The sequence below is a fragment of the Nicotiana sylvestris genome, chromosome 8 (genome assembly GCF_000393655.2).
Source record: "Nicotiana sylvestris chromosome 8, ASM39365v2, whole genome shotgun sequence".
Taxonomy (NCBI): domain Eukaryota; kingdom Viridiplantae; phylum Streptophyta; class Magnoliopsida; order Solanales; family Solanaceae; genus Nicotiana; species Nicotiana sylvestris.
Window position 1 is genome coordinate 151,645,332 of NC_091064.1, and position 12,905 is coordinate 151,658,236.

Consider the following 12,905-nt stretch of genomic DNA (forward strand, 5'->3'; position numbering starts at 1 on the left):
ATACTGACCATGCCCCTGCACTTATGCTAAATTCAATTTCAATTCAGATTTTTGTTCTGTTAAGTTCTGTGTATTGTTAATACGTTTGTATACAAGTTCAGTGTTCAATCTGAATTTAGTTTTGTCCATTAGCTATTAGACATTGGGTGTGGGATCAATTAGCTATCATTAAAAAGACAAAATGTTTGTTTTGATTTAGGAATTGGTTTTTAGCTGCTAAACAGTTTAATTCAGATAAACCTGTTAAGATTTAGGCAGTCTTTGGTCTGGGGCAGTAAAAACTGTAATTACAGTAGGATTTTCAAGGGTATTTCTGGGATAGAAACAGTAGGGTAATGTGATAATAGTAGTGGGCTGAAAGTGGAAAGTTAATGGCTATTATTTAGTGTGATAATGGGAAACAAAGGGTAATGGGCTGCTGAAAATCAGGGAAAAGTTAGCCTAATGGGATTTAAAGTGGAAAAACAGATTTTTAATGGAAATTTTCTGTTTTTAAAAGATAAAGGGGGTCCGGGCAGCACTTAAAAAGGGGGGACAGACCTGTATAAGATAGAGGGGATTGGGACTGATTTAGGAGAGTTTTACACACAGACTTTGAGAGCTTAGAGAGAGTTTAAAAACAGACTTTAAGAGGAAAAAAAATCAGATTTGAAAGCAGATTTTAAGAATTTAGGAGAACTTATCAGATTTTAAGAGGAGAAACAATCTGATTTAGAAAGAAAGAAATATGAAATAGGAATCTGAAACGGGTAGAGGAAAGAAACTGAAATCTGAAATGTTATCTTTCTAGAATCTGTCCGTTGTTTGCTTGTGAATATTGTTCGGCTCAAATCTGAAATTTTCCTCAAGCTTCTGTCACTGTTCATCTGGGTTAACGGGTCTTGTTCAGACTTGCTGTGTTATTGGTATATTCTGCTGATTTTGTTACTGCTGCTACTGCTGAAATTTACTTCTTCTACCTCCATTTCCAGGTACATACCTTTTAAACTCAGGTTGTGAAAAGCTTCAACACGGCAAATAAATGAAGTTTGGAGTTATAATTTTGCTTTTTACTCATCTAAGTCCTTTAGTTTAAATTTCTGTTTTATTTCATGTTGGTTAACTAGTAGTGAATTCAACACTATGGCTATTAGTTAATCATCTTATTTTGAAATTCGCGTAAAAGTTTGTAATAATATTATCCATTTCGAAGTCTCATTAGTATAGTTATATTTGAATTGTCAAAGTAGGGAATATGGCATGAATGTTGGTCATTATTTAATTTTGTTGTTAGCTAAGTAAGAAAGTAATGTAGAAGTATCAAGAAAACTACAGTAGTAATATCTATTGTTAAATAAGGTAAAATGGTGTTGGTATTATTTTCATGTATAAGATAGCAGGTATCTATAGAACCATCAGTGGATGGTAAGTTGAGTTGTTATGGCTCATTATGATGTTAAAGTGCTACGAATGTTTCAAGACATACAAATATGTGGCATGTAAGGCAATGTTGTTAATCAATTTGTACAATAATTCCCTTTATTATCAATTTGATGCCTATTTACCATCCTAAATAAATAATTAGGCCTATTAGATTAAAAGCAAGTATATGAGAATAAGATGAGATATACAAATTGCAACACTTTTTATCAACGACAATTAGAAATAGGACTTGCACTAAATAGAAATAATAAAAGTTCTTGAAAAAATATTCTTCCCTTTATAAATCATTTTGTGAGTTTCATATGTCCCTCATTCTTTGGTATATGTATATATATGTTGTATTTGTGAAGAATAGTATTAATCATGTTCTTATTCTTTATTTTGAATTTGAATAGTCTTGGATAAACATAAATTATGCGCGGAAATTCTAATCGACGGGCAACATTTAATAAATTGTGGATTCTTTTTCAAGAATTAAAGGGTATCTTAAATGGAGATTTCTCGTGATATAATAAACATTTTGTGGAAATTCCATAATACCATTACAGTATTTTGCGCAATTAGGAATACGTTCGCGTACCCTGATTATATTTAAAAGCAAATTCGGATTATGTGTACGCGCAATTTCGAGCGAATATTTTAAAGGATTTCTCCGAGGACGTTAAATTAATTTCATAAAAACCCGCGATGTGCGGTTCAATATTTAAGAAAAACAAATATTCTTGATTCAACACAATCTCGAAAAATGATTGCTTAATAAATATATTATCAAAAGTTATTGTGTACACGTACGCGTGACACAATTCCGCATCTTTTTAATTTATAACACGAATATACGTACGCGTAATTCGATTCAAAGAAGGGTCCTTAATCACAATAAGTAAAAGCGGTAGAAAAATCACGTAACAAAAAGTATTTAATAAAAATCAAGATAATTAAGCCAATAATAAAAACAGTTAAGCGACCGTGCTAGAACCACGGAATTCGGAAATGCCTAACACCTTCTTCCGGATTAACAGAATTCCTTACTCAGGATTTCTGGTTCGCAGAATAATAAACAGAGTCATATTCTCCTTGATTCAGGGATTAAAATTGGTGACTTGGGATGCCTTAAAATTCCCAGGTGGCGACTCTTAAATAATTAAATAAATCCCGTTTCGACTGTCCTTTAATTGGAGAAAACTCCCCATGTGCCTCGCGGCGCGATAAAAAGGTGGTGCGACAATAGGCTCACAAGTTATCGTGAGTTGGGCGATGAACCTGCTGATATAATTCAATCTCCCCAGCAAACTCATCACCTCGGTCTTGTTCCTTGGAGGTGGCAATTCATGGATGGCCTTGATTTTTAATGGATCCAGTTCAATACCCCGGCGGCAGACTACGAACCCCAACAACTTTCTAGACGGCACCCCGAACGCGCATTTTGCAGGATTAAGCTTGAGATTGTACCTACGAAGCCTTTGGAAGAACTTTCTCAGATCCCTGACATGGTCAGATTGCTGTCTAGACTTTACAATCACATCGTCCACATACACCTCGATTTCCCTGTGTATCATATCATGGAATATTGTTGTCATTGCCCTCATATAAGTTGCCCCAACATTTTTCAAACCAAACGGCATGACCCGATAACAGTATGTTCCCCATGGCGTGATGAATGTTGTCTTTTCTGCATCTTCCTCGTCCATTAAAATCTGATGATAACCCGCGTAACAATCCACAAAAGAACCAATTTCATGTTTGGCACAATTATCAATCAATATGTGGATGTTCGGCAGTGGAAAATCGTCTTTTGGACTTACCTTGTTAAGATCCCGATAATCGACACACACCCTGGTCTTGCCGTCTTTCTTCGGCACATGCACAACATTAGCTAACCAGGTGGGATACCGTGTAACCCGAACGACCTTCACATCGAACTGCTTGGTGATTTCCTCTTTGATCTTTACACTTATGTCCGTTTTGAACTTTCTTAGCTTCTGCTTGACAGGAGGGAATGTCGGGTCAGTGGGCAATTTATGAACCACCAAATCAGTACTTAGCCCCGGCATATCATCATACGACCATGCAAAAATATCCTTGTACTCAAACAATGCTTTGACTATCCCATCCTTGAGCTATGGCTCCAGATGAATACTTATTTTAGTTTCACGAACATTGTCTTGGTCCCCTAGATTAACTGCTTCGGTGTCATTTAAGTTAGGTTTGGGTTTTTCTTCAAAGTGACTTAATTCTTTACTAACTTCCTTATAGGCCTCGTCATCCTCATATTCCACCTCATCGTCACACTCGATTTCTTGCACTATTATTTCTGAGTTAGATTGGCTTTTAAAACTGGGTCGGAGATTCCTCATGCATGCCATGTCATTGATATCAGCATAAAAAGAACTGTAAAGAAAAGAAAAAAAATGGAAACAAAATTAGGAATTAAGAAAGAAAAGGAATTGCATTTCATTGAATGTAAATATAATAGGGTTTTAACTCATCCAAACGGACGGAACATAGTAACTGAATTACAAACCCTGGAATAATCCAGGTGAACAAAAGGAAAACAAAACCCATTACCGCGAGTCCCTCTGAGATGGAAGAGGAGTGGCTTCCCAGTTGTTGACATTAGCATGTGGCCCAATGTACTGTATATCTGCTTTGCTCGACCCTTCCCCGGCCTCAACCATGTTCATCTCAGCAAATACCCTCTCAATCCCTTTCTCCAAGTTCACATCCGCCCCAATCAGTGGACTAGATACCTTTGCCAATAATTGCTTTCCGATACTTGGCTTGACGAAGGACCTGGACAGACGTGGAATTGGTTTGAGAAGAACCCAACCTCTTTTCTTCATCTTACGGGCTCGTCTTACATCTGCCGCCGTAGGCTTGAACCCTAGCCCAAAGGTATCCAGATTCTTGGGCAAATAAACTGGCTGAACAATACCTTGCAAATTAGCACCCAACCCTTTGCCTGGTACAAACCCGTTTTTCAACATTTCAGAGGCTACCATGACAGTTGCAGCTGTTATTTTGGGGACTAGGATGCTTTTCCCTTCAGGAACCTTTTCTACCGAGACTGTATCGAAAACCTGGTAAACCCACGGCCCCTTATCATCATCAGTCCCTATGAAGGATACTATGGCATCACTTACAATGCTCATGTTGTCTTCCCCATGTACTACGATTTCTTGTCTATCCCACTCGAATTTGACCATCTGATGTAGTGTAGAAGGCACCACTTTGGCAGCGTGGATCCATGGTCGCCCCAATAGAAGATTATAAGACACTGCCACGTCTAACACCTAAAACTCTATGGTGAACTCGACCGAACCGATTGTCAATTCAAGTATGATGTCACCCACTGTGTCTGTACCACCACCATCAAACCCCCGAACGCAAATGCTATTCTTATGAATTCTGTCATCATCAACCTTCAACTTGTTCAATATAGACAAAGGACAGATATTGGCACTGGACCCATTATCAATCAGTACTCGAGTGACTACCGAATCTTCACACTTCACGGTCAAATAAAGAGCTCTATTATGTTCTGTACCCTCCATGGGCAATTCATCATCAGAAAATGTCACTTTGTTTACCTCAAAGATTTTGTTTGCGATTTTCTCCAAATGATTCACTGAAATTTTATCAGGGACATGAGCTTCGTTCAATATCTTCATCAGAGCCCGGCGATGTTCATCCGAGTGGATAAGCAATGAAAGCAACGAGATTTGGGCTGGCGTTTTCCTTAGCTGCTCAACAATAGAATAATCTTGCACTTTCATCTTTTTCAAGAACTCTTCTGCCTCTTCCTCCGTAATAGCTTTCTTAACTGGCACCAGATTTTCCTTGGGGGCCCTGGCCTTTCTCAACTCTTCGGGGGAAAAACAACGTCCCAAGCGAGTTAAACCTTGTGTTTCACAGACTTCCTCTTTGATTTCCTTCCCCTTGTAGGTCACAACTACCTATTCATAATTCCACGAAATAGTTTTACTGTCAATTACTGGTAACTGGGTTACTGGCTTTATAACAACTGGTTCTATGTGAGCCCCCTTCATGACTGCCGCCGGTGTGCTTGATACTCCCCGAACCACTACCTTGATCGGCTCTGGTTTCTTCACAACAACGGACGATCCTTTCCCCATCACCACAACTGGCTTGTTGTCTATTCCTTTCAGCTGAACTGCTGGTTTCACACTAGCTGACTTTTCATTCACTTTGGCTTCACTAGAACGGATCATCATGACTGTCTGTGAGGGCTTCTTAAGCTCTGCTCCCTTATGTATCAGTTCAATCATGTTGGCCTCATGATGCGCTGTCAACGGGTTCTGATTAATATTGGGTGCCTCCAGGGCTTGAACCTCGATCCTGTTTGTGTCAATAAGCTCTTGCACATCAGTTTTCAATTTCCAACATTTCTCGGTATCATGTCCAGGGGCCCCTGAACAATAATCAAAGCTCACTGAATGGTCAAGATTTTTAGGAAGGGGATTTGGCATTTTGGCCTCAACCGGGTTCAACAGGCCTAACTGCCTCAGTTTGTAGAAAAGAGTGGTATAGGATTCTCCCAGCGGAGTGAATGTTTTCTGTTTCTGCATTCTCTCGTTCCTGAAAGTTTGGTTTGGGCGAAAGCCTGATCCTGGCCTATAAGCCCTCAGGTGTGGATATGTGTTTTGTGGAGCTGGGTAAGTGTTTTGGGTAGCCGGTGCACGCCATTGCGCGTGAGCCGGAGGCTGGGTATAAGTCTGGGCATGGTGGACGGAAAAGAGTGGCTCTGGTGGTGGATAATAGTGTTGAGGAGGGACATATGGGGTATACGGATAATTTGGGTGGTGGGGTCTGGGTTGGTTGTAATAGGGTGAAGGGCTTCTAGACCTGGACCATGCTCTAGATTCGACAGCTGCAACCTCTTCTTTCTTCTTCTTCCCAAGCACACCCCCAATGCCGTTTTGAATGGCTTGGGTGGTTGCTTTGATTGCTGAAAAACTCATGATCTTATTGGATTTGAGTCCCTCCTCAACCATGCCTCCCATTTTCACGACTTCATTAAATGACTTTCCCACTGCTAACACCAAATGACCAAAATAGGTGGGCTCCAACGCCTGCAAGAAATAATCAACCATTTCACTTTCTTTCATCGGGGGGTCAACCCTCGCCGCTTGCTCTCTCCAACAGAACTCATATTATCGAAAGCTCTCACCGGGCTTCTTCTCGATTTTTGTTAATGACAGTCGATCTGGGATGATTTCAAGATTGTATTGAAACTAATAGGCGAAGGCTTGGGCCAAGTCGTCCCAGGTGTACCACCTGCTATGTTCTTGTCTAGTGTACCATTCCAACGCCGATCCGCTCAAACTTTGGCTGAAATATGCCATCAGCAATTCATCTCTCCCTCCTGCTCCTCTCATCTTACTACAGAATAACCTTAAATGTGCTACTGGGTCGCCATGCCCGTCATACAAATCAAACTTAGGCAACTTGAACCCAGCCGGTAACTGAACATCTGGGAACAGACATAAATCTTTATAGGCTACACTTACTTGGCCCCCTAACCCCCTCATGTCTCAGAATGATTGCTCCAGGCATTTGACCTTTCTGATCATCTCCTCCTGCTCAGGGTTTTTGGGCGGCTTCTCGATGCCTGCCGTGAGATCCAGATGAGGGGTATAAGAGTAGGGTTCTAGAACTTTGAAGGTAGGATCAGGGGGATAATACTAGTTGTCATGCGTCTAGAACAGAGGTTCACTGGGGGATCGGTGTAGGGTAGCGGGTGGAGGTGCCACAAAAACGGGAGTGATTGGTGGAGGAGGGTATGAGACTTGTTTGGATGGAGGAGCCTGTGATGTATGAGAAGTGGTGCCTTGGCATTGTTGGTAGAGGGGAAATGCTGGAGATGAATTCACAGTGGGTGGCTCCTGAGGCTGAGCCAGTGGTGGGATATAAGCGGGGTTAGCGGGATAAACTGGCGGTGGATACCGCTTCGCCCAGGCTTGGTACATTTTAGCCATCTGTTGCTTCAGCTTATACATTTCCTCCCTCATTACATGAATGTCCATTTCTTCTACTTCTTTCGATGGGTCAGCGATACTCGTATCAGATTCTGGGCCAGTCATGTTCACTTTATCTTTAGACCGGGTGTTGTATGGATGGGTTGCCAGAATGCCAAATAACTAACCACCTTCCTGGACTCACACATTTAGACAACAATTCCATTAGCGATTAGGCTTTAACAGATTGGATAACTGCACATTGGGCATAAATGCATCTATACAGTTAACCATTTCTATTATGCATTTGCTTGACCGCATGCATCATCCCGGCATTTCCGTAGTTCCAACTGTAAGCTTTCTCTTTTCTTTTTGTTTTCTTTTCTCTCTTTTTTCTCCTTTATTTTATTCCTTTCTTGTTTTTCTGCTCTTCTCTTTTCTTATTCTTTTTCCATCCTCTCTTGTTTTTCTTCTTTCTTTCGCTCTTCATTTGGTTATGGTTGAATCCTATGGAGATTGCCTACGTATCGTGACCCCGCACGAATCAGACCAGGCGTAGTTCGTGAAAATAAGTGCCAAAATAAAGGAACAATTTTTTGGGAATTTTCAGATTTTCATTACCACAACATTCTATTACAAACTAAACATTTTGAAATGGAAAATAACGGACTCCAACTAAACTCAAATACAAACTCCGAACATACTAGCATACTTGGACACAAAAAGAAAACAGACTGACAAACGACAAACTCTAGAATGGAAAATACAGACTCGATATATGAATACATTAGTGCTTCAAAAGTGGGTGCTCGCGGGGCATCGTTCGGCCTCGCCGTGGGCTTAGGTGCCAAATCCCTTTCAAGTTGCTCCAGCTCATACATGGTTCACTTGACATAAATCATTACTACCGAAAAGAAGGTAGTGCGGGTCATGTCTTCACATGCCCGGCATCTCCTGAGGATGGCGTGGGCAATGGTCTTAATCTTGTCTCTTGTTCAACCCTTTTTTATAATCAATCGCCTTACTTGATTATTGCGAGCCTCCAACACATGAGAATCCTAAAGATGCTGATCCTGTAGCTGCTGTATTTCTCCTTCCATTCGGGCCAGTAAGTCATAGCAGTGTCCACTTTCGGTCTCAAAAGCTTTAGCTTGCTTAGCTGCCTTATCCTCAAGGGTGACCATTTTTCTTTCCAGACTAGCAATGGTCTTTTCATAATCCTTCTTTAATTGTTGCATGTAATGGGTGAGTTCTTCTGTTCTTTTTACCCACTGTGCTCGGAGTTCTGCTATGGTGCCTTCGGATTTTTTCAACTCATCCCGACACTCACTAATTTCCTTTTTCAGCCCCTTTATCAACCGCTCGTCCGACAGGCTCCTTTGTTGGTTATTGGTAGTTATCCTCATTTGCTGGATTTGGGCCCTAAGCGCCTCATTTTCTTGGGCCAACCTATTCTTTTCTCCCTGATCAGCAGCAACTTGCACACTGTTCTCAAATTTCAGAGCTCCAATCTGTTGTTTCAGCTTGCCGATTTCAGCCTGATAGCCTTCTTCTTTTGCTAGCTAACCCCGCTGTTCTTGTGATGATTCAGTGAAATCCTGGATGTGGGGTCTTTTAGCTGGCCTCTGATGCTCAAGTTCTCTTCTGTACCACGCGAGGTATTCTGGCGACATTTCTCCTTTGGCCCGATCCTGCACACAAGTATCTGCTTGTAAATATTGACATTCATTCCAAATCTCGCGAACTTTTGCTTCGGGAAACTATCCGTCAGGGCTAATCTCAATTACTTGAGCACTAAGATCTTCCTCCCGTGGCACTGTTTGGCATCTCCCGAGTTGTCTCAGAACCCGACATGGAGCATAAGGTTGGATGCTCTTAAGTCCCATCAAAAGAAAATGTGACCTAGCTGTTGGCATGTATATGATTTCTTCAACAGGCAACCATCCCAACGTCCACTATATCTGACTGTCCGTGAGAGTACGAAAGTATGATATCCATGCTGTTACTCCTTCAGGCAGACTAACCCCGTCAATCCTTGTGTAAAACTCTCCTATACATGTTTTGTCAGACGAACCATAACTCAAGAGCTGGGAACGGCGGCATAGATGCTCGGTCATCCACATTTGTAGCAACAAGTTACACCCCTCAAAAAAATTGCCTCCGGCTTTGCAGGCAGTGAGAGCTCGGAAAATGTCAGACACGATCATAGGCGCAAGAGTGCTTTCATCTTGAGTAAGCAAGGTACTGACGACCCCGACTACTTTTATATCAATATTCTCGTCTTTCCTTGGGAACACCATGAGGCCCAAAAAGGTTATCATGAAAGCCACTCGTCTATGCTCATCCCATATTTGACGGTTATTTTTACTGCATAGCTTGATGTCCGTCTTGTTAAACCCTCCCACGTGGCTGTACCTGTCATATATGAAGCGCAGAGTGCAGAAGCCTTTTGCCAAATCTGGATTATGGACTGTCCTGGGTATCTTTAATGAGTCTAAAAACCGATGCACCGTGATGGCTCTTGGAGCAACCAGATATTTTCCTCTTAACGGAACCTCAGCATTTCCGATGTACCTGGCGATTTCCTCCAGAGTTGGGGTGAGCTCAAAATCTGAGAAGTGGAAGACATTGTGCGCCAGGTCCCAACAAGTGACCAAAGCTCTTATAATATCACCCCGAGGCTTGATTTCCAATAAACCCGTAAGACCTTTCAGATATTTCTTGACTTCGTCTTGTCCTTCTTTGCCTAAATCGTTCCACCATAGCCGCAACTCGAAAGGGATTTTAGTCATTATTGAGAAAGGTTCGTTTTGCATCGTGCTCATCCTGCACATTTATTAAAGTGATTTAAGCAAAAACAAAACTTTTATTTGACTCAGAACAAAATTAACTATTTCTTTTTTTCAAATGTAAAATTAAAGACTCGGTTTTCGAACATGGCCTTTCAGCACTCCCAAGAACAAAGATTTTCAAGCTGTGAGAGTCAACCGGTCAAAAATCAAAATGACCAAAAATGGCCGTCTTTGCAAAGTCAGCCTTCCGGCGTCCCTTTCGGGAACATTTGGCTATTTTTTGAAAAAAACGGCATCACCTAACTTATTTATGACGAAAATTAAAATTTTGATATTTTTGCTATTTTTGCAAAGGGGAGGTTGGACCCGATGAGGGTTGCCTACGTATCTCATTCCCTGTGAGAATCAAACCTGCGTAGTTCGGGCCAAGAAACTAACTATATTTTGAAAACAAGGCTCTTTCTTTTCATTTTCCATGGCAAGACAAACTATTTTTCCTTTTCTATTTTTGAAAACAAGACAAAATAACGAGTCTCCTTTTCTTTTCATTTTCAACAAACAATAAACAACCTATTTTTTCCAAACTAAAAAAAAGACTCTTTTTCTTTTATTTTTCAACAAACAACTTTCCAAAAATAAAAGACTTTTTTCTAATTTTCCATTGCTTTTTAGTAAAACAAACATTTTCCTTTTCCATTTTCTCAATATTTCGACAGAGTTTCGACAGTATTTGGTCATCAATTAACCCCCTAACTGTTATTTCTCTCCTTTTCTCTTTTCCTCTTTTCTCAGTTTTCCCACATTCCCGAGATTCAAAAGCCGGTCAACATGCTGGTTGAAACAAATATATGTACAGAACAAGTAGGATGCATCAGGATGGTCTTTTCATCTCAGGTTGCTAGCCCTAGACGGATTCAACCCCTATGTTGAGTCCCCTAAGTCAAATGCAGCATGATGCAATTAAGCGCTCCTACTAGAGATCTGGCATGAAGTCAAGTTATTCTAGGTTCAAAACCTGGGTATGTGTTCTAAACAGTGCACTCAAGCGTACAACTCGAGTCGAGGAGGGGGCAGCGTACCGGGGACCCACGAGATCGTCCGGCTTTGCAACTTATCCGATCCTCTTTTTATTTCAGGGTATGACACTAACAGAATAGGGAGTCTCAACCAGTAAGCACATCCCCGGAGGTGAAGAGAGAAGGGTGTCGGCACAGTTTATATACAGTTCAAATGATATCAAAGCGGTAACATTCAGCATATTCAGCACAAAACATGTAGGAAAATCAGATATAACCAAATACAACAATTTATCTAAGCTCGAATTCTGAACCCTGAACCAGAGATTCTGGGTTCGGTCCCCAGCAGAGTCACCAGAGCTGTCACACCTCCTCTTTCACTACACCCCGTAAGGGCATAAAGGAGTTTTTCCAATTAAAGGACAATCAGAACGGGATTTATTATTATTATTCAGAGTCGCCACTTGGGAGATTAATGGTTTCCCAAGTCACCGATTGTATCCCGAACCGAGAAAACGTATGACTCTGTTAACAGTCCGCTAACCAGAAATCTGAGTAAGGAATTCTGTTAACCCAGGAGAAGGTGTTAGGCATTCCCGGGCTCCATGGTTCTAGCACGGTCGCTCAACTATTGTATTTGATTTTATCTGATTTTAATACATGCTAGCTTATGTGCCTTTTATTCGTAAACTGCTTTTATCGTTATTTTAAAAGAATTGCAACGTCGTGAAAACGCGTTTCGAACCACGTCGCAATCAATGCACCCGTGGTTTTCAACATATTTTGACTCCGTTGAGATTTGGATTTGGGTGGCATCAATGCGCACCCGAGTTTAGGAACGTAATTTTATTAAAGTCGTGCTTAAAGAGTCTAGCGTATTATTATTTTGGGGAAAACCGTGAAATTCGCTGAACTGCCCTCCTGAATTCTAAATATTTTCATATAACATTATTGAGGGCCCCGCAATTTATGTGTTTTGTTTTGCGAGACTCATCTCATTTTATTGATTACGGACAAACCTAAAGCAAGTATGATTTTCTATATTTTTGTTTCTAAGAATAAAGCAAAAGCGGCCCTAAATAATTGGAGTTACTTAAACAAAACATATTAATAAAGACCCTTTAGCAATTCTGGGCTCACGTAATTGGCCCAATTCCTGCTGAATTGAAACCAACCAGCGAGTTGGACCTTGAGAACATGCTGAGTTTGAAATTCTATACTAATTCTATGCTAATAACGTTCAGCCCAGTTTTGCTTCAGTTCCTAGTTAATAATACTTCCTAACTCAAGTTGCAATTAACCTTAACTAATTATCCACAATCATTCAAATATCCAATTATCAACTAAAGATGCAAGTCCAGAATCAATTTCCAAACTTATGTCTTTTAACAGAGTTAATCAACAAACTATTCTAGGCTAATTAGTGATAAGCTAATCCAACAGTCAAATTACACGTCCAGCTCTAAACTAACTCACAATTACCATTACTAAATACAAACAATGTGACTATAGTATTACACTACCAGTTATTAAGACGAGTGAGGACTGTGAATCACAAGATCGCTTTATGCTTTGAATAACTTCTGATTTTTCAAAACTTAACTACACCAAATGAAATTAAACTACAACATGTCTAACAAACGATCAAATGTCCCGAACAGTCCATGAGTTTAACAGTTCAAACCAATCTAAATCAGTGT

The 12,905-nt window shown here is 40.6% G+C and overlaps 1 protein-coding gene across 1 annotated transcript; it reads right to left on the reverse strand.

The window, feature by feature from the left end:
* Nucleotides 1–8,455: 8,455 nt before the first annotated feature.
* On the reverse strand, nt 8,456–8,803 carry LOC138875853 (uncharacterized). Its single transcript, XM_070154727.1, has one exon. It carries the CDS (start codon nt 8,801–8,803, stop codon nt 8,456–8,458), a length of 348 nt encoding a protein of 115 aa, XP_070010828.1.
* Nucleotides 8,804–12,905: the final 4,102 nt, after the last annotated feature.

Bases quoted from the DNA above. Each gene is read 5' to 3' on its own strand.
- LOC138875853 (XM_070154727.1), bottom strand. From the start codon at position 8,803: ATGAGGATAACTACCAATAACCAACAAAGGAGCCTGTCGGACGAGCGG.